The sequence below is a fragment of the Equus quagga genome, chromosome 9 (genome assembly GCF_021613505.1).
Source record: "Equus quagga isolate Etosha38 chromosome 9, UCLA_HA_Equagga_1.0, whole genome shotgun sequence".
In the NCBI taxonomy this organism is placed as follows: domain Eukaryota; kingdom Metazoa; phylum Chordata; class Mammalia; order Perissodactyla; family Equidae; genus Equus; species Equus quagga.
The window spans coordinates 66,966,394-66,994,385 of record NC_060275.1 but is presented as its reverse complement, the minus strand read 5'-3'; the positions used below and the strand labels follow the sequence as shown (position 1 = coordinate 66,994,385).

General features: G+C 56.5%; 1 protein-coding gene across 3 annotated transcripts; it reads right to left on the bottom strand.

Moving 5' to 3' along the window:
• Positions 1-27,983, bottom strand: KLHL26 (kelch like family member 26). Of its 3 annotated transcripts, XM_046671498.1 has the most exons (4): positions 27,874-27,983; positions 26,825-26,904; positions 5,142-5,324; positions 2-2,942 (listed from the first exon to the last, which is right to left on the bottom strand). In XM_046671498.1, the coding sequence occupies exons 2-4, from the start codon at positions 26,842-26,844 to the stop codon at positions 1,361-1,363; spliced, it is 1,785 nt and encodes a 594-aa protein (XP_046527454.1). In that variant the 5' UTR covers positions 26,845-26,904; positions 27,874-27,983; the 3' UTR covers positions 2-1,360. The 3 variants fall into 3 exon arrangements, with proteins under 3 accessions (XP_046527456.1, XP_046527454.1, XP_046527453.1); XM_046671497.1 differs by lacking the exon at positions 26,825-26,904 and having other exon boundaries at positions 4-2,942; positions 27,874-27,976; XM_046671500.1 differs by lacking the exons at positions 5,142-5,324; positions 26,825-26,904 and having other exon boundaries at positions 1-2,942; positions 27,874-27,951.
• Between the last annotated feature and the right edge of the window lie 9 nt (positions 27,984-27,992).

Below are 27,992 nucleotides of genomic sequence, written 5' to 3'. Positions count from 1 at the left end.
GGTCTGGAGGAAGTCCTGGTCACATTTCCTGCTGCCCCCACACCCCTGAGCCAAAGGTGGGCCCCCAATCCAGCTCCTCAGCAAGGCTGGAAAAGGGCGAGGTGGGAAGAGCGGCCCCAAACATGTGGAGGACAGGAGGAATCTGTGACCCATCAGGCCCCACAAGCTCAGCACTGGGCCCGCTTCATCTTTTCACCATAATATTTTTATTAAATAAAAAGAAAATATTAGGAGACGACGTCTGCTAAGGTACGAGGTTAATTCTTTACACGGCAAGTGGGTCACAGAGACACGACATCAATCGTCCATTAGCAGCAGAAGAGACACTTTAAGTTGTCCCAAGGGTACAAATCCCATCTATAAGATAGTGGTGCTGGCCTCTTAAAAAAAAGCAAAACAGAACCAAAACAAATGGAGCTGGAAATGCCTTGAAGCCCTTGAAGTGAGAGGCCTCACGGCCCGCCTGACTTCCCACGCCGGGTGGGCACAGGCCCAGTGGCTCGTCAACCTGAACACAGGGTGATGGGGGAACAGAGGGCTGCAAAGATGGCAAGAAATAAAAGTCACTGGACAGACCTGTGGAATGCAGATGCACTGCGAGATTCTGAAGCTGGCATCCCCTTCAACTGTGGCACAGGGACAGGGACAGGGGCATTGGCCCAGTCTTCATGAAGGGCCCATGAGACGCCCAGTGCCAAATGGAAGGCCCGGGGCCTGTCAGCTGAGAGCTGGCTGTGTTTTTGCTCCTGAAAGTAGACAAGGGAACATCCTGAAGGTGTGAGGACCAAGGATAGAAATGGAGAAGCGTGCGGACCCTCTTCTGGGGTCCCTCTCACCCCAGCAGCTCAGGCATATGGAGCACGTGGGAGCTTCTGAGCCCCCTCTCCACTCCCAGAGGTCCATATGTTACAGAGATTTGGGGTGCGTTTATTTTAAAAAATACAGGCGCATAAACCTGGAGTGGGGCAAGTTGCATACCACGGATTTGAGGTCGTGTTAATGAGCTCACATCCGAATGTCTAAGACAGCCAGGCTGTGGGAGGGGAGAGAAGCGGGGCAAAGCCACATAACACCACCCTAAGGAGCCCCAATTTCCCCAGGAGCAAGGACAACGCACAGCCAGGAAACCGCCTCGGGTGCGAATTTGCTGCCACAACACACTGGCCTCATTGCTGGCAGACAGCCTCAGCAGGCACTGAGCCAAGATCTGCTTCAGGAAGGAAAGAGGGACCTTATCAACAGGCAGGCCCCACGAGGCCAACCCGGGGGAGAAGACATCCATGGTTCTCGCCCGGACATGTGCTCATTAAGCCTCTCGCAGAGGCAGAGACGGCAGAGGCCATGCCAGGGGCCCCGGGAGCTACCTCCTGGTCCCCGCCCGAGGCAGCAGGACGGGGGCACAGGCGATGCCTGCAAAGGACTCCGGGAAGTGCAGGTCGCGCTCCCACTCATCTGTCTCAGTGTTGTAGACCTGCACAATGCCTGTCACGTTGTTGAGGCGCCAGTTGTAGCCCCCAACGATGTAGATCTTCCTGTCCAGCAGGCAGCAGCCAGCCTCTGACTGGCCGGCCCGCATGGGGCTCACACTGGTCCACTGGTCCGTCTCAGGCATGTAGTACTCCACGGCCAGCACATCGAAGCAGCGGTCAACGTGGTCCATGCGACCCCCAAGGGCATAGATGCGGCCAGCGGCGCCCACCATGGCATGGAGCACACGGGGCTCGCTCATGGGCGCCTTGAACTCCCACTGGTCGGCCACCGGGTCGTAGCAGTGCAGGGCCTTCTTATCCTCCACCGAGATGCCATAGCCACCTGAGATGTAGAGGCGGCCCCCGGCAGCGGCGCCCGCGTGGCCCCAGGTGCGGCGCTTCAGTGAGCAGGCATAGCCCCACTCGTTGCGCCGTGGACAGTACCTCTCGACCGAGGCCAGGCTGCCAGCTCGGTTGCGCCCGCCCGTGGCATAGACCATGCCACACAGCACATTCAGCTGGAACTGGATGCGGCTTTCCTGCATGGCCTGCAGGCGCAGCCAGCGGTTCAGGTGGGGGTCGTAACGGTAGCAGGCGTCCACTGCGCCCTCGCCGCTGCGATACTGCAGGTGTTGGCCCCCAGCCACATATACGAAGTTGTCCAGCACGGCCACACATGTGTGGCTGCAGCCCACCTCCATCTCCGTGAGCTCGCGGAAGTGGCGAGCACCTGGCTCAGGCAGCTGGTACACCTTGCTGCTGACAGAGCGGTCGCTGTCAGTGTAGGGCGTGCCGCCAAAGGCAACCAGCGAGGGCACATCCGAGCGCACAACCGTGCGCGGAGACTGCATTTCATGCTGCCGGAAGGGTAGCACCTGGTAGTTGAAGGCCTCCAGCAGATACTGGCGACAGAGCACGTCCTCCACCATGATGTCCAGCGTCTGCACACTATCCACCAGGTCCGACGACCGCATGAGTGGGAAGCGGATGTGGCAGAGCACGTGGCTGGCGCGCGGCCGCCGGGCCGGGTCATGCTGCAGCCAGCGGACGGCAGCACGGAACAGGTCGATCTCGGCGCAGCTCTGCAGCCGGTTGCTCTGCAGGAAGAAGACGAGGCGCTCCAGCGGCAGGTGCAGGAAGTCCTCCTCCTCGGCGATCTGTAGAAAGTGCCGGAAAGTGAAGGCGTCCACCGACTCCTTGAGTGAGGCCAGGCTAAAGGTGGTGGCCATGTGGCCGATGTTGAGGCAGGTCTCCACGCTCATGGCAGCCTTGAGGAACTCCTCACACAGCTCCACCACGGGCAGCATCTGCAGGAACACCGCGGCGCCCAGCACGTCCTGCACACAGTCCAGGTCCAGAGTCACCTCGGCGCTGTAGGCGAAGTCAATGATGTGCCGCAGGCCACGGGCTGACACACCCTTCAGCTCGATGATGTCCTGGCTCGCTTCCCTCATACCACCCGTGAACATGGCCCTGAAGGTGGGAAACAGCGTGTGGGCTCTGGGCGGCTGAGGAGCATCATGGTTGGCCCAGACGAGCCTGGCCCCAGATAGCAGGGTGGGTGGGGAGGAGAACTAAATGCTCTTTAAAGACATGCAAAAAAGAAAAGATTTTGAATCCACTCTAAACCATGCATCTTCCTACCAACAGCAAGTCCCCACTGTGCCCCTCCACAAGGGGCCCCACCTGGCCTCACCTGGAGGTGTACATGGCTGGGGCCCAGCTGATTTGGAGGGTGGGGGCCAGGGGCCGCTCATGTAGGGACAGGTGTGGCTATACAAGAGGAGACCACACCTTGGCTTTGGCTCTGGGGACAGGTCTCCAGCCCTGCCTTGGCGCCTGGCCCTGGAAGACCGCGCCTGCAGAAAGCTGAGGCGACAAGGCGGGGACCCGAAGGCACTAGCACCCCTGTGCACAGAGCCCAGCCCTCAGCGGCACGCTCATCTGGGCAGGCAGCTCCACTTTCCAGCCTGGGTCTCAGCTGCTGTCACACAGGGAAGGGGAGGGAGTTAGGGCCCCCAGGTGGGAATGCCCATCAGGGGGCCCCGCTGTGTCACTGCCATCTCCAGAGAGACGCCAAGGAGGTCAGTGAAGCTCCCCCGAGAATGGCCCACAGGAGCCCCAGCCCATCCTGAGACCTCCAGTGATGACCCCAGCTCTGTCAGCCATGCTGTCCTGCTCTAATGTGGCAGGCGCTAACGTGAGCACCAGTGAGACACACAAGACCTGGGTCACAGCCCCCTATGGCCTTCGGGGGCCCCCTACCAGGAAAAGGGGTGAGAACCCCAGTGCCCCCTCAGAGTCTGTGGGAGGTTCTAGAAGATGGTGCATGGGAGGCTCCTCTCATGGAGCAAGCTGGCACTTCATCACAACTACAACTGCCGACAGCACTCATCGTGACGGCTGACTAAGGGGAGGGAACTTCACTCGTCCATTCACCCAGCGGATGCCCGTCCCCCATCGCACACCCAGCATGGGCCGGGCTCAGGCCCCAGAGCAGGGATAGCTGAGCTTGGTGCTGCTGTGGGGGCACCAACTAACAACCGCCCAACTCTCCACGCAGAGCAACAGGGCCTTCCAGGGCAGCGCACTGCCACCCCCCAGACGCTGCCCCTTCCTGTCCCCGTGAGTCCCCTCAGCCCATCGAAGGCAGAGGCAGTCACGGCGACGGGAGGGAGCTTTGCCTTTTAAGGCCTTGCCAGCTGCAATGCCAGCGCAGAGGAGCCTTTAAAGGGCATTTCTGGCTGGGCCGGCCCGCCCGTCCCCAAATCCAGAATAAAAATAGAAGCGGCGCCCCAGATGGCTTGGCCGCTCCGACTCCCCAGAACGGCCTCACTGAGCCCACGGGGCGGGCAGCCGGGGGGCGCACCAGGCAAAGCACTTCGGCTGGAAGAGCATGCAGCCCGCGGCATGCGCCTGGGCTGGGGCTCTGTGAGACGGTGGGCAGCGGCATCTCTGCCACCACTGGCGAAGCAGGGCTAGAGAACAGCTTTCAGGATGGCCCCCAGCTCTCTCTGGTGGGGTCGCCACCTGGCAGGAGGATGCATGCCACCTGGTCACCAAGAAAATGAGGGAGACCATCCCCAGCCCATGACCGCCCCAGCTGGCAAGGAGAATGGCCCCTGGCCCTGCTCCTGGGGCCCCGGTGCCCCCACCCAGCTGGGCACAGAGAAGGAACTTTTAGGAAAGGGCCTTGGTGGCGGACTGACCCGTACACCCAGCAAGACCTCCCCTGTCACATGGGGACTGGAAAGACTCTCCTGTCCCTCGGCCTGAGGTCAGGTGCCATGAGAGCAGGGACAAGTGCCTGTCCTATCCCAGCTGGATCCCTGAGGCCTAGAACAGTGTCTGACACACACAGCTGTCAAATAAAGGCTCAGAATGAAAACCTGGAGGAGCCCTGACAGAATGAAAATCTGGTGACCCTCAGGGTAGAAGCTGCTAACTGGATACCCACATGCCACCTCTGACTCTCGGGCATATCCCATTTGCCTACAGAACTTCCACAACAAGTTTGAATAAAGCTGCAAACCTGGAAAAACCTGCAGGTTTACTGGACATTTGGCCAACATCAGCCGCTTTTGCCCAGAGCCATCCCTGGCTGGCTGGCCCTGAGAGGGCTCCCTCTGAGAAGGGTGGGCGCTCTCCAGCCTGCCCCGGGCCCCTGCTCACCTGAAGTAGTCGCTGCAGGCGGCCAGGACAACCTTGTGTGCGGGGAAGGTCTCTCTGTTTATGGTGAGCACAACGTCCAGGAGCTGGCCCTGGGCGCGGAGAGCGGCCAGGCCCTGCAGGAGGCTGGTGCTGTGGCTGGGGGCCGAGAAGGTGCACTTGAGGGCTCCGTTCTTGTCGGCCAGGCTGTGGGAGAGCAGGGATGGGGTGTGGCTCAGAGGCCTCAGGGCTGTCTGGTCTCCGCCCACGGGCAGGCTCTGAAGGTGCCCCAGGCGTGGGCGAAATCGCCAGAACCAGCCTGAGAAGCAGAAACAAGACCTGAATCCTGACCACACCTGCCAGCTGCCCACTAACTCGCCTGGCAGTGGACACGGCCTCTACGCTTCCATTTGCCGCCTGTGAAACGGGAGGGGTTCATAAGAACCTGGAGGCCACGCTGGCCCTTTTTTTTTCAATTGCGGTGAGATTCACATAACATAAAATTCACCATTTTAAAGTGAATAATCCAGTGGCATTTAGTACATTCACAATGTTGTGCAACCATCATCTCTATCTAGTTCCAGAACATTCCATCACCCCAAAAGGAAACCCCATCCCCATGAGCAGTCACTCCCCATCCCCCTCCCCCAGCCTCTGGCACCCATTGATCTGCCTTCCGTCTCTGGGGATTTGCCTGTTCTGGACCTTTCACATAAATGGGATCACGCACTGTGTGGCCTTCTGTGTCTGGCTTCTCTCACTCAGCATGATGCTTTCGAAGTTCATCCACATTGTAACATGTGTCAGAGATTCATTCTTTGCTATGGTTGAGTAATATTCCATTGTGTGGATGGATCACATTTCTTTATCCCTTCAATCATCTATGGATATTTGGGTTGCTTCCACTCCTCCCCTTTTTAAAACTTTATTCCATTATTTTTCATTCTAAAAGTGCCTCCTGAACACTCATTTTGAGGTGAAGGACTCTCTGCATCACATTGCTGTCCCTCTTCCCAGTGAGCTGCCCCCACAGGTAAACCCACCTTCTCTCCCCTGCAGAGGGCGGAGTGCGATTAAGGTGCTTGCACAGAGCCACAGCACAGTACAGAGAAGGAACTCAATGACCTGCAGCCTCCCAGGCAGCACTGGGCCCTGCGGACTGGGGTGTCATGGGCCAGCCTTTCACTGGGGGAGAGGGAGCACCACCCCCAGGAGGGGCCAGCCTTCAAGGCCCAGCCACACCAACAGCTGCCCAGCCCACTTCTTGTGCCCACCACCCCAAGGGAGGGCAGCCACACAACCACAAAGTCACTCTGGCCATTTTCAGAAGAATTTGGCTCTGGGCTGCAATCAGTGGCCACCTTGTTGAGGGAAAGGCCTGTCTCACCTTCCAGGGACAGTGAAACAGCAAGTGGCTCGTCCACAGCCCTGGAGCTACAAGAGCACGCAGCAGGATTTGAACTTGGATCTGGGGAACAGCAGGCTGCATGGGATCTTCCTGTCACCCTATGGTCAACATAGGGGGGAAACATAGCAAATTGTGGGAAAGGCACAAAACCAAGAATTTCTGCCCTAAGAACATGGGTTTACCTGTAGGGGCAGCTTGCCAGGAAGACGGGGACAAGTAGAGATCCCTGTGCCTCAAAATGAGGATTCAGGAGGCAAAGGTCGTTTTAGAATAAAAAACAAAGTTTTAGGGGCCAGCCTGGTGGCGCAGCGGTTAAATTCGCACATTCTGCTTTGGCGACCTGGGGTTCACCAGTTTGGATCCTGGGTGCAGACCTAAGCACTGCTTGTCAAGCCATGCTGTGGCAGACGTCCCACATATAAAGTAGAGGAAGATGGGCATGGATGTTAGCTCAGGGCCAGTCTTCCTCAGCAAAATGAGGGGGATTGGTGGCAGATGTTAGCTCAGAGCTAATCTTCCTCAAAAAAAAAAAAGAAAGAAAACAAAATACAGAAAAAAATAAATAAAAATAAAGTTTTAGAAAGGAGAGCGGTGGAAACACCCAAACGCCCATCAACAGATGAGTGGATAAACAAAATGTGGTGTACACACACAATGGAATATTACTCAGTCATAAAAAACGAATGAAGCTGATTCATGCTGCAACATGGAAGAACCTTGAAGACATTTTTCTAAGTGAAGAAAGCCAGACACAAAAGGCCACATGTTGTATGATCCACTTATATGCAATGCCCAGAACAGCAAATCCAGAGACACACAGCAGATTGGAGGTTGCTGGGGGGGGTGGGGGGTGAGGGTGACTGCTCATGGGGACAGGGTTCCTTTCAGGGTGATGAAAGTGTTCTGGAACTAGACAGAGGTAGTGGTTGCACAACACCATAAAAGCACTAAATGCCACTGAATCGTACACTTTAAAATGGTGAATTTTATGTTATGTGAATTTCACTTCAATAAAAAAACAAAACAAAATGAAAGGACATCGAGCTTTCTTAGGTCCTGTGTAAAACCCTGCCATGACCCCCAGCACCTCAGAGTATATAAGGCCCTCCTTGGTCAGGCCCCCATCCCCCAACTCACACCCTCATCCCCTCCCCTCCTGCCCCTGTTCCCTTTGCTGTTTCATCTCAGAAAACTTCTGTATAATGCATCAGTGAATGAATGGTTCAAGAGGCCCTATACATCCCTTCATCCTCCAAACCCAACAGGAGGGGACATGCCAACAGCTCCAGAATCAGGCCCCCGTGGGGTCAAAAAGCCCCCCAGGACTCTCTCAGCCCACACCCAGCTCTGCCCTGGGCCAAGGCCACCCTCCCAAGCACTCTGCTCTCTCCCCACAGCCTCCAGCTCTCTGGAACTTGCTTTCCCATTCCTGGAACTGATGCCTGCCCACAAATGAGGCACAGGAATGTGGGCATCGGTCTTTCCAAGAAAGCAGGAGGAGAAAGAAGGCTGCTCGGCCCCCACTGCCCACCAGCTCCCAGAACACTCCCGGGGGTAAAGGAGCTGATGCCAAGCACAGGCACACAGATGGTGCTCAATCGAGGGAGGTAGCTGCTGCCTACAGGAGATCCCTGACCACGCAGAGGCCGCCCACCTCAGTGGCCCTTCAGAGAGCCTCAGGAAAGGGGGCTGAACTAATTGATAAGCAGAGGGGCTGCAGGGCCCCAGGCACCGACCACAGGCCTGCAAGGTGCTCAGGGTCCCAAAGGTGTGGGGACCCGACATGGGAGAACACGGCTTGCACTTGGTGGAAAGCCTGCCTGCTCCTGGGAGGCAGAAACACAGGTGAGTCAGAGCCCAGGGCCACGGTCGTCTGGGGTGGCGATGCCGGGGTGTCTGGGGTGCTGGCAGCCAGACCCAGGGTTTGCCTGGAAGGTTGGGTGCACAGCCCTCTTGAAGGCAACAGAGCGAGGGAAGGAAACAGATGCAGGAGGACCCCAAGTCTCTAGTTCAGCCCAGTCACTGCTCCCCACCAGGTGGAGGGGACACCCACCTCACACGGCCCCCTGCTCTCCCCAGCACTGGGCAGCCAGTGCCGCTGCATCCAGCCCATCCTGATTGACCAGGCCACTGCTGTGACCCAAGTCTCTGCTCTTCCAGTTTCCCAAGACCCCAAGTTCTGAAGATCATGAAGAGAATGTCATTGGTTCCCGAACCCTTAGGATTCAAAGGGCCTCAAAGTGTGCCCACCCTCTGGCCAGGGCTGCCCTCTGCTTTTCAGCCCCTACAGGAACCTCTCCAGGGACGGGGCCTCGCTGTATCCTCTCACCAACACCCTCCAACAGTCTTCTGGCCGCTGAGCCAGGGCTGTATCCTGCACGAGTCTCCAAAGACCTTTGAGGCCCTCAGGCCTGTCCCCACTCCCCACCCCACCCACCGGCCTCACTGGCTTTGTCAGCCCATCATCCCTTGCTCGCGGGTGCAAGGACACAGTGTGAACAAGATGGAGTGGCCCTGCCCTCACCAGGCACACTGTCCAGGGAATGGGGACCAAAAGTGGTCAAACTGTCCAGAAGCTGCTTCACGCTGCAGCTGTGAGCTCCCCAGGGAGAGGGGACACGAGCCAGGGACAAAGAGGCATGGAGGCCAGAAAGTGGGGGTGTCGCCAACTTCTCCCCCCAGCCCTACAGTTAAACAGTGACACCAGCCTCTCCCTGGAGCAGAGAGTTTGGCTGCATCCTGGATGCCAGCCCCGAAGGCCAGGCTTCTACAAAGGGCCTGCCCTGGGAAGCCAACCCCATCCCTGCAGCCCCGCCTGGGGCCCTGCTTGCACCCGACAGTGTGCAGAACCGCCTTCCCCACCACTACAGGCCCCTCCTGCCTGGCGCCAGGTGCTCCACCTTCTCTGTGCAGCACAGTGGCCCGGGGGTCAAGTACAGCTGGTGTGACCCCTGAGAGCCTCCCTCTCAGGGACAGGAGGAGAGGGAGGCAGAGAAGAGGTGAGTCTCAACTTCATTGTGTGTGTGAACTGCCAGGGACTGCATAGGACACAGACTTGGACTCGGCAGGTCCAAGTACCGGCGTGGACAGCACCAGCGTGCCGCCTTCGTCACCAGGATCCCCTAGAGTCGCCTAAACCCAGAGCCTGGCCCTGAGTGGAGTGTCTAGGGGTCGGGCCAGGACCCAAAGTCTAGGAGATGCAGCTCAGTGAGACTCACTCCTCCAGGAAGCCTGCCTGGGCTGGGCTGTACCACAGCCCTGGCCTCACCAGGCTCTGGCATCTGGTGTGATGAGCAGAGAGCAGGATTCTGACCCCTGCCCTGCTATCGGCCAGCTGTGTGACTCAGACACGTTCCCTTGTCTCTGGGTCTTCTTTCTCTCAGCTGTCAGATGGGGCCGGCCAGGAGCACAGATGTCACAGGGCTGCAGTGAGGCTCCCTGGCCCCGATCACCTCCTGGTAGAAAGGGACCACAGACATACCTACTTTCCTCTGCTTCCCTTTGGGCTGGGGAGGCAGCAAGGTCCACTGGGGGTCTACATCCCAGTGTCACCAGTACGAGCCACTCGTGTGCCCTCAAACAGGACTGGGTGTTTGGAAAGCTGATGCTTGGAACTGCCCACAGAGTGCTGGCACACGGCAGGTGCCAAGGGAGCCTGGCTGGCCTCTCCATGGACACTTTGCCTCACAGATTCTGTGTACAGACCCACCAAGCGTTTGGCATTTTGCTTTCAGCTGGCCTTGATTTTTTTAGAAGTTCCTCGAATTGCAAGGCAGGGAAGGGGGACTTCCACTGTTTTCTCTAAGCCCTGGGGACTAGCATGCACGTGCACATTTAAGATTCCATACCAGGGACAGCTTCATCCTGGGGCTGCTCAGTCCCTGGACATACATTTACTGTGGTCCTCCATATATAAAGAGCACCAATAAATCAATACAAAGCCTTTACACTCACAGAAAGGTGCACAAAGGATGTGGGCTGACAGTTCATAGGCAAGGAAGCACAGCTGGCTGGAACAACCTAAGAGGCAGCCTCACTCACAATAAGAGAAGTACACCTGCCAAGGAAGTAGCATCATTCCTCAGGTGGGCAGAGTCATCAGGCTGTCCGGCAGCAGACGCTCATGTCCATTCCCAGTGGGAGTGTGAAGTGAGACAACCTCTAGGAAGGCAGTCTGGCAGACCTAACAAAATTCTAAAGGCTCACATCCTCAACCCAGCAAGTCTAATTCTAGAATTTATCTGAGATATATTCACACATACAAGATGAGAGATGCATGAAGATATTCACCAAATACTGTTTCTGGGACTGAGGATGGGAAATGAGCTAAACACCCTTTAAGGGGGTGAAGAGAATTATGGTACCTTCCAACAAAGAGCTCCCTTCAGTTGAACATGGAGGCCATGCTCCCATGTGGGAGTTAGGAGGCCCCAGCCCAGAAACTCCAACCAAGCCCACTGAGGGGCTAGCTGTTCACAAGGTGTGGGGCCCAGAGCTGCACTGGGCAGGAAGGAAGCAGCCCCTTTCCACCCACACCTCCCCCTCCCCTAGGCCTCCTCCTGGTGCCCCCAGGAAGGCTCACAGCACCCCACAAGGCTGTTTCCTTCCTCCCATCTCACAGATGGGAAAACTGGCCCTGAAGCCCCCACCACTACCTTCACACACACCTCACACCCTCTGGGGAGCTCAGGGAGGAAGAGAAAAAGCCAGCAGGGGCCAGAGTCCCCAGCCTGGACAGAGAGAGGCTTGGCTGGGCGGCGGTGGGCAGGAGAAGGAGGGAGGGCTGGGCCTGGGACCGATGACTAAGGGAAGGACCCATTACTCAGGCCAGCCCAGACAGGGGGCGGCCAGCACGGTGGGGCCATGGGCCCCCAGGAAGGCGGCGGCGGCAGCCCTGAGCCAGTCCGAGTCTCCAGACGGCCACCCAAGCCATGGTCACTGCACTGAGTCATTGGAGCCAGTGCGTCAGCAGCCGGGCCGGGGCGTCTCTGGAGGCCGCTCACTGCCGCCCCGGCTGCTCCCTTGGCCTGGATCTGGCCTCTGAGGGGCCACACGTGCCCCCTGCAGGCCTGGCCTGAGCTCGGGGCCGTCCTGACCCCCGTCCCCTGCACCACATCCCCCCAGCACTGTCATCAGGCACCCCTAACCAGGCCCAAGCCTGTGCTGGACATGGGGACATGGCCACTGCCTCCCTCATGGCTTTTCCTGCACAGGGGCTGACATCCAGTGGGACTGGGTGGGATAAATGTCCCAGGTGGACCACCTGTGGCAGGATCCCTGCCATCTCCTGGGGGTCTCCAGCTGGCCGAGGCCATTGCCTATGCTGTCACGGGCTCATCGCTGGCCCCCTCTGTGGGGGCTCCTTCCCTCTCACCTCTACTCTTTGGTGGAGTCACCCCTCAAACACACCATGGGCTGGAGTCCTCGCCTCAGGGTCTGCTTTGGGGGGTCCTAGCCCAAGGCAGGACAGCCTAGTCAAGGAAGCCACAGAAAGCACAGAGCCACACCCAGTGCAGCCCCAGTGCCTCTGTGATGGGGCCCGTGGTGGAAGCGGGGGCTCCCAGGGGAGCAACACCCAGCAGGGTGGGCACTCGCCTCCTCTTGCCCTTGCCTGGCCGCTGGCCCTGATCTCCACGGTCAGTTTCCCAACCCTACAGGAGACATCTGAAGCCCCAGAACAGTTCTTTTCATTGGAATGTCCAAAAAAAAAAAAAAAGGAAAAGGCAAGAACAAAAAAGAATTTCATGGAAACATTTCTTTGGGGTTTTGTAAAGTCCTGTCCCACCCCCACATGGAGCCCAAAGCTCAGGCCAGAACAGAGTCTGACAGTATTGCCCCTTTAACATACTGTTCTGACATGCAAATTCCCTCACTTCCCCTCAAAACGGAGAGCACTTCCACTTTCAAAGCCAATTTTGGTTTTATTGTCCATGTGGCTCGATGGAGCACAGCAGCGCAGCACAGCTGGTTGGCTCGCGCCCCGGCTGATGCCGTACGAGGGAGCTCTAGGCCATTGGGCCCCACGGTCTTAGGTGCATCAGCAAGGAAAACGCTGCCCTTTGGGGGACAGGGACCCAGAGAGAGGGGGGAGAGAGACCCAGAATGGAGGAGGGGACAGAGACCTAGAATGGAGCGGGGACAGAGACCCAGAATAGACGGGAGACAAGTACCCAGAACAGAGGTAGGGCAGAGACCCAGAACGGAGTGGGGTCAGAGACCCAGAATGGAGGGGGGCAGAGACCCAGAATGGAGAGAGGGACAGAGACGCAGCATAGAGGGAGGACAGAGACTCAGCATGGAGTGGGACAGAGACCCAGAGTGGGGTAGGGCAGAGGCCCAGGGTGGGAGGACAGAGGCCCAGAATGCAGGGGGACTCAGGCTCCAGAGTTGCAGATGGAGAAGCGCTGTAGCCGGCTGCTCCACCTCTCCACTCTACTTCACATACCACCACGCCCCTACCTCCTGTCCTCCAGCCACACTGGAAACTTCTCTGCCTTCCCCCTCCCACCCACCTCTGATCCTTCACAAGGCAGGCCCACTGACGGAGCACATGCTCGGCATGGTTCTTCACAGGCAACCTCATGAATCCCCGCCAGCCCAGGAGGTCCGTGCACCAAGTGTACCCTTCAAGACAGGAAACCGAGGCCCAGCACGGCCCCCACAGCTGCAGGCAGCTCCAGTGCTGGCCCCTACTTCTCACTACACTGCAGCCTGCTGGCTCTGCCAAGCCTACGGCGCTGGCTCCTGGGCACGCAGCTTCATGGACAAAAGATGCATCAGAGCCAGGGTCCCACACACCCCACAAAGGCAGACACCCTCGAGCCACTGTTGCCATGGTTCCCACAATATTTCACAGTTCCGGGTACTGTGCTCCCAGCCCAAAGGATAGAGTCACCGCGTTCTGGCACCTCGCACTGGCCCTCAAACGCTCAGGCAGACCAGCGGCCCCCACGCTCACGTCAGCACGCTCTCTTGGGACTGCTTGCCTCCAAGGCCGGCCCCACCCTCCTCACCCCCTGGCGCAGTAGGCCCATTCCTGGGGCTCCCCCTCCTGATAAGGGGCGGCTCCTGCCAAGATGCCTGCCAGCAGTTCTCCAGCAGGGCTTGTTCCCTGGGCTCCCAGGGAGCAGACCAAAGACTGGGGCTTCTCAGTGGACAAGCGAGCAGCCCAGGAGCAGATGAGAGTCCCCACAGCAGTGTCCGGGCAGGCCTGGACACCAAACCACTTACAGACTCAGGGGGAAGAGAGACCCAGAGAGAGCGGGCAGAGATCCAGAGAGGGACACAGAGACATCGACCGGCGGGGGGAGACCCAGAGGAAGACAGAGAGTCAGAGAGAGACAGAGAGAGAGAAAAAGAAAACCCGGCCAGGGCCCCAGATCCCATGTCCCCCGAGCCTGGTCTCTCCACAGGCAGCAGCAGTTAAGTTCTTTATTTCTCCCTCTTGGTCATCACGGTGGTTATTCTCCTACATCTTCTGTGATAATCTAAAACTGGATGCCCAGGCTCAAGGTCAGTGTGTGCACCCCGTGGACGGATCTGTGTGTGTCCTGGGAGGGCAGATGGCTTTTCCTCACCCCCTCCCTTCCATCCACTCTCCCTCCTGCAAGATCCTTGGGCTGTGGACACAGCCGGGCCCACTGCAGCCTGCCCCAGGACCATGCTGCCCGCAGAGATACCCTCCCCAAGCTCTGTGAAGGAGCCTGGGCTGCACTTGCCCGCCTCATCTTCCTCACGGCATCACTGTCTGGAACCATCCCCTAATGTACATCCGTGGCTCCTGTCGCTCTGTGCCTGCTAGACAGTGATAGGGTAACAGAACAGAGGGGGTGTCAGGCAGCACCCAGCAGGAGGTAACCATGCAACCTCCTGGCACCTGGGGCTGGCACCTCCCTGAGAGCCCCCACGTGACAGCCAGCCAGGGAGGCTGAGGGCTGAAAGGGCAGCGCGGCAGGGCAGGCAAGCAGGCAGGTTCTGGAACCCACGTTCACCTTGAAAGAACCATTGTGAATCCTCGCAAGGACCTAGTGAGGTGAGGGAAGCCACTGCTCCTGTCTTGGAGAGGCAAACCTAGCAGGGTTGGGAGTACAGGTGGGGTCACATCACCAGCCCCACGATGAGCCAACCTTGAGGCCCACCCAAGATCCTGGGTGCACAGAGCCTTGGGCGGGGTGCCCACTCCACTCAAGGCAGGCCCTGCCAGCTCAGTGGCCCTGCCCTGCTGGGATGGGGACAAATTGCACAGATCCCTGTGCGCCCCAAATACTCACTGGGTCAGAGTGGAACATTCTGCAGACAGAGCCTGTCCTCCCACCAACGCAAGGCAACGTCAGACCCTATCACTCCCCTGCTTAAGCCCCCCACCATGGCTCTCCACAGCCTCGCTCCTCAGGGATCACCGGGAGCCCAGTGGCCCTCGAGCTGGTCCATGACCTCCTGCCCTAGCTCTGTGCCCTCACTCCAGCCTCTGAGCAATACCCCTGAGAGTCCAGGATGCATGGGGGTCTGGCTACTACTGAAGGAGAGGAGGACCCTGTGAGCAGCGTGCCCCCAATCCCAGACCTGCCCAACCCTAGCCACCTCTCAAGGCTGGGAAGAAGGAAAGAAGACACCCAGACCTCACTTCCCTCGTCAGCAGCAAGCTCTGCCTCCATGGTACCCCCTGCCGTTGCCCGTCCTGGTGAGTGAACACCCCCTCCATGCAGGGCTGTGGCCTGGGGAGACACAGACCTGGCTCTCAGCTCACCTCTCAGTGGGCAGCCTAGAAAGGGGGATACCCCTATCATTACCATCTTACAGACGGGGACATTCAGGCACCCACCCAAGGCCACTCAGCACACAACGGGCCTGGCCAGACTCTTCATAGCCCCAGGTGGGTGGACCCATGATCACCTCCATGATGCAGATGAGGAGACTAAGGCTGGGAGAGCTAAGATGGCTCACCAGGGACGCCGAGTTTGGAGGTGGACTTGGAGCTGGACAGCAGCAAGGGCAGGACATGGCTCCTCAGTGCCGGCCAGGGCAAGGGTGCGGACTGTCCCACTGACCCTCCAGCTGCTACGAGATAGGTAACCTCACTCTGCAGGGTCATGCTGGGAGGGCCTGCCCAGGTTCTCATGCCTCTCTGACCCCCCAACCCCGTTCTAATTGTCTTCCCTGCTCATCACTCTGTCTGGGACACCATCTGTCTATTTCTAGTCTATCCCCCTGAGGCTGGAACAGAAGCCTCACCAGGGCAGGGCTGGGTGGATTCTGTCTCCTGCTGTGTTCTGGCACCTGTCACCATGCCTGGCATGTGCTCAGAGCTCATATATGCTTGTCAATTGGATAGCTGGATGTCTGGGTGGATGAGTGGATGATAGAAGGGTAGACGGATAGATGGATGACAGACAGACAAATAGATGGGTGAATGGATGATGGATGGATGAATGGGTGGGTGGGTGAGTGGATGGATAGGTGATGTGGCAAGTGGATGGCTGCTAGGTGGCAACACTGGCTGGCACCTGACTTATATCTCTGCTTGCTGCAGATATCTGCTTTGTTCACCCTCTTCATGTGACCTCCCGGTATAAGTCCTGGCACTGGGTATGTTATCCTTTGACTGGGCTCAACCAGGAAGCCCTTGGCAGGATTCTCTCTGGGATGTGTGGTGTCTACACTTTACTCACGCTGGTCTCTGTGTTGAAGGGCTGACTTCTGTACCCCACTAACCCTCCTCCCTATGCCACACTCCCAGGTCCACCAGCTCCTCCGTGCTCCTTCACCACCTTCACCTCTGAGGCTTCTCGAAGTAGGTCTCTCCCATGGCCTTCCTTGCCCTCAAGGCCCAGCCAGGGCCACCATGCCAGGGGCAGCAGGGGCAGACTGGTGGGCAGGTCTCAGGCTGAGGCTTTGCCTGTTTCATTCCCACCCACTGACATGAGGCTGATCCCAACAAGAGCCCATCCCCCCACATTATCCCCACTACACTGGGCTTGGAGATGGGGCCACTTGACCGAGCAAAACCCCTTCACTCTGCAGGCCAGGCAAGTAGGTGCATGACTACACGGCCCCAAAGCACTGCTCGAAAACCCAGTGAGATTCCAGCACTGCCAAATTCCAGCACGTGGAGGCCCAGCCTGGCTGCCTCCCCTGGCAGGGCAGGTGCTGAGGCCCCGAAAGGGACAGTTCTGCCAAATGGCATGTGCTCATGCCCAGGGTGCTAGGCCAGTCAGAGGAAGACAGAGATGTGGGGATGGCTCGGGGGGCCCTTCCAACAGCAGCACAAAATAAGGTAACAGAAGGAGCCTGTCCTGAATATCTTCATTTTAGAAGGGACTGACATCCCTCCCTGCTTCTGATAAGGGCCACCTGTTTTCCTCAGGGAACCTCCTATTCTCCAGTCTCAGCCCCAACGATGGGGATCAGAAGACTCCACCCCTGGGCTGAAAAGGGAGACTCATGACTCAGCCTGGCTATCCAGAATCTCCCAGGCCCAGAGCCGGGCTGATTGGTCCCAGGATGCGGGGTGGACCCGTCTGAGCCAATCAGAGCCTTCCCTGGGACTTTTGCTGGAGCTCCCAAAATGGAGACTTGCCTTATCCCTCGGGTTGTTGGATGGTCACCTTGCCCAGCCAAGAAGGAAGGTAGAGCTGAGAGATGGGAGTCACAGATTCCAAGGGAATCATGAGCCCTGAATCTCAACAGACCTAAAACTCTCCCTTAACTTTTTTTACGTGAATAACGAATTCTTATTTCATAACTGTAGGCAGTGAGCTGAGTTTCTGGCTCTCATAACCAAAGGGGGCCTTCAATGTCAGAAGCCTCAGATTCGGGGCTCCCGTCCACCATATTCCAGATGAGCCTCTGGAAAAAACCACAGTGGAGTTAATGCTTCTCCAGCTGCCGCCCTTCCTACCCCAGGGATAGGGGCGAGGGGCACAAGGAGGCCATGCTGGGCAATCTGCGAGGAGAGGGCAGTGGCCATACTCAGCCTGAGCCCCACATGCCTGTGACGAGACAGTCAGCTCCCTGTGAAAGGTCAGCAAGCTACCCGCACCCCCCACCTAGAAAGTTCAGCAACTCTAAATGCTAAAATGCTGGAAGCATGCCTAAGGCTGGAGCTGCAGGGCGGCCCAATGCCATCAGCCTCAGCAAGGAAAACACCACCAATCGTTTATGCAAGTGACTCACGTGGAGCATAAACATTTGTGTGCTCCCAACCGCCCTGCCTTACGGGCACACGGGCAGGCTGCAATTACCTCCTTGCGTGACAGAATGGGAGAGAAAAGAGAGAGAGCAAGAGCCTTTCTGGGAGAGACCAGCCTTCACCAAGGCAAGCACACGGTTAGGATTTTAACTACAATCCTCAAAGTTTTCCATATGGAGGCTGCCATGGGGGTCCTCAGTGGGGCTCCCTTACACGCCTGTCACCTCTTGGGCACCTTGCCACCTCCTAAACCCTGCCTCAGGTGAATGCCCTACGCAGCTCCAGTCACAGAAGAGTCCAGGTGATCACGTCTCCCGGCTCCTGCTTCCTTCAGCAGACTGCTTCAAATTCTAACATCCCGTTGAAAGGAGAGCTCTCCGGATATCCAGCCCAGCCCGCTCCTGCCCGCCCTATCCCATCTTTGACCCCTGTGGAATTTCGCAGTTGTGGCTTCAGAAAACATCTTCAGCCTGATCCTCGAGCGATCCCCCTCGAGGCCTTTAAAAACCCAAAGGTCCACTCCTCAAGATTTCCTCCAGGCCAAGCGTGTTCAATTCCGGAAGCTGCTTCCCTCACAGGAAAGGTCTGCGATTCCCCAAAGGTTCTAGTTACTTCCTCCCAAGTCACAATATTTTCAGTGTGCAGCGAGGTGGTGCAGGGAAGAGATCAGCCGCTCGGCTGCTCGGTGAGAGGTCCGAAATCACACTGGATGTGCCCCAAAACCCACTCTGCAGAGGAGGAATGCTAGGGAAAGGCTCTCCTGGCCGTGGGGGGCAAGTTCTGTGAATTCTGAGCAGCCCTCTCTGGAGAGAAATGGGAAGGGGCCAGAGAGGAGGAAGGGACTGGAGACTCAGGGTTAACAAGTGTTAAGAGCTCGTCTGCACAGCTGTGGACTGGCTACCACAGGAGGAGGGCGGGTCTGCCGCGCTGGGGACCCAGTGGGCCGGGCCCCCACTTCCCGCTGCAGGCAGCTGGACAGGGAGAGCTGCAGGCCATTTCCCGTCTTCAACACACAGCACTAAGATCCTGTTCATTAACTAAATGATGCACATTGCATCAAAGGGTACTGTTCACCGGCTTCTCTCTAATGGGCTGATTCACTGACAACATGCCTGTGAATTTCCATTTCTCTACCTGGACCCTGTCACTAAGGAGGAGAAGGTTGACCCTTGCCCGGCAGGGCCGTGGAGGGCTGTTCCAGAAGCCTCTAGGTCGGGCCAGCTCCCCTCGCAAACCTATCACAGACCACGTCTGGGGTATTTACTGGATCAAATCAGAGCCACCATGGCGAAGCTCTGCCCTCAGGGAGAGCACCTTCTAGGGGACACAAGTCCTTGAGTACACAGAACGTACCATGAGCACAGGGTAGAGGGGCAGGCGGCAGGGCCATGGTGGACAGAGCAGCTAGGCCTAAAGGAGGCAATGCTGGAGCTGTGCAAAGCGCTGGGACAGGGCACTCCAGCCAAGGAGAGTGGGTCAAAGGGCCAGGAGCGGTGCCATCATGCTGTTGGAGACCAGCCGGGCTCCAAAAGTGAGGAGAGGCCCAGTGGCTGGGCAGGGGCTCACTGTGGGGGCCGGGGGCTCATATGGAGAAGTGGATTCTGGTCTGAGAATGAGGAATCCCCCCCGCAGGTGTCAGGCGGTGGGGGGGTGGGGGGGCGCGGGGGCACGGCATGGTCTGATGCCTGCCTTGGGGGGTCCCACCAGCTGGAGTGGGGTGACAGTGGCTGGGAGGGCAAGGGCAGATGTTGGGAGGAGGAGGAGGTGCAAGGAGGGGCCAGACGGAGACATGGCTCAAAGGTGGAACCAACTCAATGTGCCAACAGATGAGGAGGAGAGAGCAAAGAAGTGTGTGTGGTGAGTGCTCTCAGGGCAAAGCTCAGAGTTGGTGGGCAGAATCTAAACTGGGGAGACCTCTGGGGGCAGCTATGACTAGACCAAGGCCTTTTCTCAGGAGGGACATTCCTGGAACCACTCCTCCACTCTGGAAGACCTGAGGCCCTTGAGCAAGGAGAGGCTTGAGGGCCTCTGGAACAGAGGTGGGACTGTGAGCCCTCCAGGCCAGATGAGCACCTCTGCCCCCATCTCCACTAGATGCTCACAGGCAGTTGCAGCCTCTCAGGCCAAGCGGGGCTTCACCTCCCCTGCTCTGGGTCCTGCTCCAGCACTCACCCCTCAGTCCCTGGCGGAAACCTGAGAGCCAGTGACTCCCTGCCCAACTGCCACCATTGGTCAGCATGTTGCATAAGTTCAACTTCAAATCTTCCCAAAACCCAAGCCCGCCTCACTATCTCCACAGCCCCCACCTTGGTCCAAGCCCCTCATTTCTCGCCAGAGGGATCCTTCCAAAACACGAATCTGACGGAGGTGCCCACTCATTCAAACCCTGCACCGGCTCCCAGGCCTACCGCCTCCCTGTCTCCTCCCTCCCACCCTCTCTCACTCCTCTCTGCCCACCGCCCCCCAGCCCTGAAAAACCAGGCTCCTCCCTCTTCAGAACGTGCACGTGCCCAGAAAACATTCTGCCGCTAGAGACCCCTCCACCCACTGCTGATGCTGACCTGCAGACTCATTCGGGAGGAGGCTGTGGGCACCTTCCCAAGAAGGCCAGGAACCTCCACCTTGGACTCCAGGTCACGCGCAGCCAGTGTAGGGAAATGACTGCGCGCTGTCTCACTGACTCCCGCGGCACGCCCGAGTCCCGCAGGCAGGGCCATCTGTCCTGGGCCACAGCGCAGCACCCAGCACAACGGCAGGCACACAGGAGGCACACAACAGCCACCAGGGGAGGAGAAACGTGTCCAGTGAGTCCTGGCCAGAGGAGAAAAGAGCCAGGGATGCCAGGATGTCACCCAAGGCAGTGAATTGATCTCTCTGGGCCCCTCCTCCCTCTCCTCTCCATCCCCTCCTCCCCCCTTCTCCTCCAGGGCCTTCAGCCCCAAGTCTGAAACATCCCCTAAGACCAAAGGGTGGGAATGTAGAGGAAGCCGCACCATTAAAGCATCTAGGGGCACAGAGACGCAAAGTTCCAGACCTGGCCTCACTCAGCTCTCCCGTGTAGATCGGTAATAAAAAATACCCGCCTAAGGAAAGAGGGATGACATACCATGTGGGCTCCCTGGAGACGGCACAATGATAGCGGAGGCTAATAAAATTTCTACCCCAGTAATTATGGCAGACGACAAGAAGGCCGTCCCCAGGGGTTACAGCTACCAGGTGGAGGCGATACAGCTGTGAGACAATCATGCTGCACAATTCGGGGTGAAGTGTACAGTTTCCAGAGCAATTTCACATCATGAGCTCGGGGGACCCCGTCAGCCAGGAGGTGAGGAACGTGATGTCTCACTACCGCAGGAGGAGCTGAGCTGATGGCCTGGCCCCCACGCACCTCCAGCCCAGCACTCCCTCCAGCTTGTCCCAGACTCAACTGGCCCCACCCGAACGCCTGGCAGGTGATCCAGCACACTCTGTTCCTGGATGCTGGGCTCAAGCAGTGGGATCTGCCCTCTTGATGTTGCAGAAGTGGCTCAGACTTGACATGCTCCATACCCCTACTGCCCCTGCCACTTTCCCACTCATGGCCACCAAGAAATGGTGCCACCATCCTCCCAACTACTCAGGCCAATTGCCATAGACTGAACGTTTGTGTACCCTCAAAATTCATATGTTGAGACTTAATCCCCACTGTGATGGAGTTAGGAGGTGGGGCCTTTGGGAGGTAATTAGGTCATGAGTGTGAAGCCCCGATGACAGGATTAGTGCCCCTATAAAAGGGACTCCAGAGAGTTCCCTAGACGCACCCCCCCCCATACTTCAAGGACACAGTGAGAAGACACAGACTATGAACCAGGAAGTGGCCTCACCTGACACCAAATCTGCCAGTACCTTGATCTTGGACTTCCAGCCTCCAGAACTGTGAGAAATACATTTCTGTTGTTTATAAGCCACCCAGTCTGTGGTGCTCTGTCACAGCAGAACAAACGGACTAAGACAGCAACTTTCTCTTTTCCCCACCTGCCACACTGACTTGTCAGCAAGACCTGTCAACACCCTCGGATCCCCTCTCGGCCCACACAGGCACAGTGGACAGAACGTTGACAGCATCAGGACCACAGGGCAACATCACCACCTCCACACTAACACTTAGACACACGTGCAAGGAGCTGGATGCCTTCACCCTAGCTCACTTCTTCCCCACTACCCTGACCAGTGGGCCCCTGGGTCCCACTTCCCAGACGAGGAATCTAACACATAGAGGGTTACAGACACACCGAAGGTGTGCAGCAAGAATGTGGGGCCACCCGCTCACCAGAAGGAGGGACTACAGACACACGTGGGTCTGATGAGGCACCTGATCTCCTAGAATTCCCAACAGGAGGAGACGAGTCCCCATCTCTGAAGGGTGAAATTCAGGCCCCCTCCTGGCTGAAAAGAGGACAGGCCAGAAGAACAAGAATCTTCTCAGAAGGGCAAACTGTCCCCCAGTCTTTCACACAGGGGTTCGGGGCTGAACTCCTCCAGAACCCTGGGGCTTAGTGAAGACAATCTAGGGCATAGCCAGAGAGGGCTTGTTAAGAAGGTTTAAAAAAGCAAAGACCACCAAGCCAGGAGCAGATGCCTCGGCTGAACTGTGCCAAACCCACTCACGCTACATCCCAGCCATGACTTCCCACAGAAACACCTGTGGCCGGCATGTCCCTCCCTCAGATACCCCGCCTCACCCGCCAAGAGCAGTGTGAGTCAGCGAACCTGGGCCTCGTCCAGACACCTTTAGGGAAGATGGGCTGAGGAGCAAGGATGCCAAAGGCCCAACGTCTGAAGAGTCTCTGTGGCGAGAAGGTTCCTGCGGAATTCGGCCGGCCAGCCGGGTACCTCACAGCGATGGAATTTGAGCTGGGGAGGTGCGACTCTCCCGAGAATTCCACCTCCCCCTCCCAACACCCCGTGTGGCCGCAAACCTCCTCTCCCTCCAGGAGCCTGGACCCGGCAGAGGGCCTGAGGTGGAGCTAGGAGGGGGCCCGCTGGAGAACAAGTGTCTTTTGTGCGAGTGAGCCTGCCACTAAGACCCCACCTCCCCTCTGCAAGCCCCCGGCCGAGGCGGCCACGCTCCATCCATCCCATCCCAGAGGTTCTGCTCAGTCATTAACAACCACCTCTACTAGGCAACGGGTTTTTTGTTGATCCCTCGAGATAGGAAAGAAGGAGAATAACCTTTTCTCTTTCTTTTTTCCCCCTTGGTTGCAGAAAAGAGAAGTTGGAACAAACAAGTTATGTAACACTGGGGCCAGTTTGGGGGGGGGGGGGGACTGCAGTCCCTCCTGAGGACAGTTTCTTGAGTTGTGGGACCACTGGAAGGGCCAAGGGGGAAACAGGAAGCACCCCCACCCCTGGCCAAATGACAAAACCCTTCATGGGACAAAAAGGCAGATGCAGGCCCCTCCTGGCAGGCTGGAAAACAGCCTCAGAGACTAGGCCAGCCTCCCCCCAGCCTTTGACAGCACCACAAGTCTCCCCAAGAAGGCAAGGGACAGACCTGATCCCATACAAGGGACTGCCCACCCACCAGACTGCAAGCCCTGGAGAGCTTTCCCACACCCATCCCTCCATCCCTCCATCCACCCTCCCTCCCAGCCATGTTTGTTGAACATTTACTTCCTCCATGTGGGCCATCCTCCAGGCACATAGGATGGCACAAGACAAACATGCTTTCCACCCTCAAGGCATTTCCCCAAATAAACACACCAAGAAAGGTCGGGTGATGATAGTGCAATCAAGGACACACAACAGCCACGTGATCCAGCAATTCTGCTCCTGGTATAGAGCCCAAAGAACTGAACATAGGTGTTCAGAAAAAATCTGTGCACACATGTTCACAGCAGCACTAGTCACAACTGCCAAAGCTGGAACCAACCTAATAGTCCATGAGCTGATGAACAGATAAACAAAATGTGGTGTGTCCACAAAACAGAATATTACCCAGTCATAAAAAGGAAAGGAGTACTGATACACACTTCAATGCGGGTGAACTTCAAAAACATTACACAGAGTGAGAGAAGCCTGACACAAAAGGCCACATATTACAGGATTCTATTTATGAGACAGATAAATTTATAGACAGAAAGTAGATAAACAGTTGCCAGGGCCTGGGGGAGGAGAAATAGGTTATGACTGCTATGGCTACAGGATTTCCTTTTGGGGTGATGAAATGCTTTGGAACTAGATAGAGGTAACAGTTGCACAACTCTGTGAATGTACTAAACGCCAGTGAATTGTACAACTTAAATGTTGAATTTTATGTTATATAAGTTGCATTTCAAAAAAACAACAGAATAAGGTAACCAGAAAAAGTGTTCTGGGGGCGAGTTGAGCTCGGGTGGTCAGGCAAGAGGCTGTGAGAGGCCATGACTTTGGCATGTGGAAGGATTAAGAGGAATGAGTCAGGGGCCAGCCTGGTGGTGCAGTGGTTAAGTTCGCATGTTCTGCTTTTCAGCAGCCCAGGGTTTGCCGGTTTGGATCCCGGGTGCAGACATGGCACCACTTGGCAAAAGCCATGCTGTGGCAGACGTCCCACATATAAAGTAGAGGAAGATGGGCACGGATGTTAGCTCAGGGCCAATCTTCCTCAGCAAAAAGAGGAGGATTGGCAGTAGTTAGCTCAGGGCTAATCTTCCTCAAAAAAAAAAAAGAGGAATGAGTCACGGGCAGGTTGTGCACGAGGTCTGGCCGGGCCATTTGGAATAAATGAAGGAACAAATAAACGAACAATGCTACAAAGGCCTCCACATCTCAAAAGGATCCTTGGAAGACTATGGTGTGCCACAATCTCCATCAAAATCTGATCCTCTTTCTGTATGCTCCATCTTGCCATATTAGGGGAACTCACCCCTCTCTCTACACTAGCACTACAGGAACAAGACCGCCCAACAGTTGCTCCAGACAACAGTGACTGTTCACTGGGATGGAGGAAAGGGGACAAATGGGCATCTCAGGAATGGGGAAGACGTCTTTTAAGAAAGTGCCTCTATCCAGCCCCACGGCATGGGGGTTAAGCTCAGTATGCTCCACTTCAGCAGCCTGGGTTCATGGATTTGGATCCTAGATGTGGACCTACACCACTCCTCAGCCATGCTGTGGCAGCAACCCACGTACAAAGTGGAGGAAGACTGGCACAGATGTTAGCTCAGGGCTAATCTTCCTCAGCAAAAAGAAAAGTGCTTCCATTTAGAAAAGATTTCTTAGGGGCCGGCCTGGTGGTGCAGTGATTAAGTGCACACGTTCTGCTTTTCGGCTGCCCGGGGTTCGCCGGTTCAGATCCCAGGTGTAGGGGTGGCACCATTTGGCAAAAGCCATGCTGTGGTAGGCGTCCCATGTATAAAGTAGAGGAAGATGGGCATGGATGTCAGCTCAGGGCCAGTCTTCCTCAGCAAAAAGAGGAGGATTGGCAGTAGATAGCTCAGGGCTAATCTTCCTCAAAAAAAAAAAAGAAAAGATTTTTTAGATATGACACCAAAAGCATGATCCATAAAAGAACATAGGACCTCATCAAAATGATACACTCTTTCCCTGTGAAAGGCATCATTAAGAAAATGAGGGGCTGGCCCAGTGGCATAATGGTTAATTTCGCATGTTCTGCTTCAGTGGCCCAGGGTTCACAGGTTCAGATCCCGGGTGCGGACATGGCACTGCCTGGCAAGCCATGCTAAGGCAGGCGTCCCACATACAAAGTAGAGGAAGATGGGCACAGATGTTAGCTCAGGGCCAGTGTTTCTCAGCAAAAAGAGGAGGATTGGCAGCAGATGTTAGCTCAGAGCTAATCTTCCTCAAAACAAAAAAAAAAAAGAAAAGAAAATGAAAAGACAAGCCAGGGACTGGGAGAAAATATTTGCAAATCGTATATCTGATAAAGGACTTGTTTCCAAAACATATAAAGAACTCTCAAAACTCAAGAAGACAACCCAAATTAAAAATGGGCAAAAGATTTGAAAAGACACTTTACTAAAGATACGAATAGCCAGTGAGACCAGGAAAAAACGTTCAACAGGATTAGCTATTAGAGAAGTGCAAATTAAAATGCAAATAAGATACCAGCACACACTTAGAATGACTAATATTAAACACTGGCCATATCAAGTGTTGGCAAGGGCAGGGAGCAACTGGAACTCTCGTACAATGCTGATGGGAATGCAAAATGGTGCAGCCACTCTGGCAAACAGCCTGGCAGTTTCTTAAAAAGTTAAACCTTACACCTACCGTAGGACCCAGTCATTCCATCCTGGGTCGGTACTCGAGAGGATAAAAGTATATGTCCACATGAAGATGCAGACCCAGATGTTCACAGTAACTTTATTTTTAATTGCCAAAACATAAGCAACACAAGTGTCTTTCAACCAGTAAACAGATAAACAAACTGTGTCCATCCATAAGATGGAATACCACTCAGCAGTGAAAAGCATAAAGTTTTGATACTTGCGACAATATGGATGAACTTCAAAAACTTTCTGCTAAGGGAAAGAAGCTGGACACAAGAAGTCACGTATTGTATGATCCCGTTAATATAAAATTTCTAAAAAGGCATAACTATAGAGAGAGAAAGCAGATCGGGGTGTGCCTGGGGCTGGAGTTGGGAGCGGGGCTGACTGCAACTTGGTTAGAGGGAACTCTTTGCAGTGATGGATGCATTCTAGAAAACTGGATTGTGGTCATGGGTACACAACTCTATAAATGTATTAAAACTCAATGAACTGTCCAGCTAAAATGAGTGAATTGTATGGTACGTCATTAACTATACCTCACCCTTGCCCCAAGTTATCCCATCACAAGACAGGCCCTAGGGTCTGCTGTCCCTTCTTTTCTCTCCCTTATGTTGCCACTTCATGCCTGGTCACCAAGTCCTTCTGAGTCTACCTCCTGAATATCTTCCCAAATCCTCTGATCTCTCCTTGCTCCCCACTGCAGGCCTCCAAAGCCCAACTCACCCACCCGGGCCCTCAGGCCTTTCCTACCAGCACCAGCCCAGGTCCCCAAGACAAGGACTGACTCCAAAGCACATCAGTATCGACTAACTTCATCATTTATCACATTGACTGAAATCATTTGCTTCCGTAAGCTCACCAAATTTCCTCCTTGGCCATCCAAGGGTGGCGGGCTGTCCTGGGAGGCTGAGAGGGGTGGGTCTGGGCCACGCTGGTGTTCTACAATGGGAAGGAGGAGGGAGGGCGTGCTCCCTAAAGCAGGTGTTCTTCCCCTCGGAGAACTCAGAACAACACATACAAAGACCTACACTCTTTATGCCAATCTGGTGTTCAAGCAACCAGTCTCAGGACTTAGCCAAAGGGAAAGAGGGCCTCCCTCTGACCAAAGTGGGGGTGAGTTCTGGCTCCTTGGTCTGAGGGGCAGATATTGCCTCAAGTTCTTTAGCCTGAGGAGGGGGAATCTGATCCCACGGGGATGGTAGGGAGAAGCCCCAAGGATAGATCCTCCCTGTATTTTCTTTAGAACCTCAGGGCTCTCTCACCATCCTCAGGCTCTCAAAGACCCACCCTAGGCTCTCAGAACCCCTGCAATCCCCCAGGTCCCTCAGACCCCTCCCTGCCCATAAGGATTCACTGGGACCCCCAGGACCCCTCAGCCTCTCTCAGGTTCTCCCAGGCCCCTTAGGCCTCTTTCAGGCCTTCAGGTTCATTTGAGCCCCCTATCCCTAGCCTCCCACAGCCCTCATCCCTCCCAGGTTTGCCTTCAGAACCAGGACCACCTTTAGACACCTGAGGGTCTTTCAGCACCCCCCCCCCAGGAAGCCTTGTGCCTCAGCCCCTCCAAGCTCCCCTCAGTCTCCTCCTCAGAGTCCCCAACAGAGCCTTAACAACCTCAAGACTGCGCTTGGCCCCTGCTCAGGCCCTCTCTGCCTCCGCGACCCCTGAGCATCCCCAGTTCCCGCAGGGCCCCATCACAGGCAGGAGCCCCTGGTTTCCCTTCAGAGCTACATGCCCCTCAATGCCCCCTCAGGTCCCTAGGGCCGCATGCAGGCGCCTCAGCAGCCTGGTCCCCCGGAAAGACCCTCGAGCCGGCCCTGGCCGTTCCCTAGCCCCTCAGAACCCCAGGACTCCCCACAGGTTACCCTGGCCCGGGGCAGGTGCGGGCCCACTCTGTGGGCCGGGTCTCACCTGCTCGGGCGCTCGGGGCCTGGGCCCGCGCCGAAGCCGCCGCCACCAGCGCCGCCGCCGCCGCCGGACTCCGCCATCTTCCCGCCGCCGCCGCCGCCGCGCGTTCGAGTGACGGGAGC

Bases quoted from the DNA above. Each gene is read 5' to 3' on its own strand.
- KLHL26 (XM_046671497.1), bottom strand. From the start codon at position 27,950: ATGGCGGAGTCCGGCGGCGGCGGCGGCGCTGGTGGCGGCGGCTTCGGC. The intron at 5,325-27,873 runs GTGAGACCCGGC...GCTCTCCCACAG, and splicing joins GGCCCCGAGCGCCCGAGCAG to CCTGGCCGACAAGAACGGAG. The intron at 2,943-5,141 runs GTGAGCAGGGGC...TCCCACCTTCAG, and splicing joins GCCTGCAGCGACTACTTCAG to GGCCATGTTCACGGGTGGTA.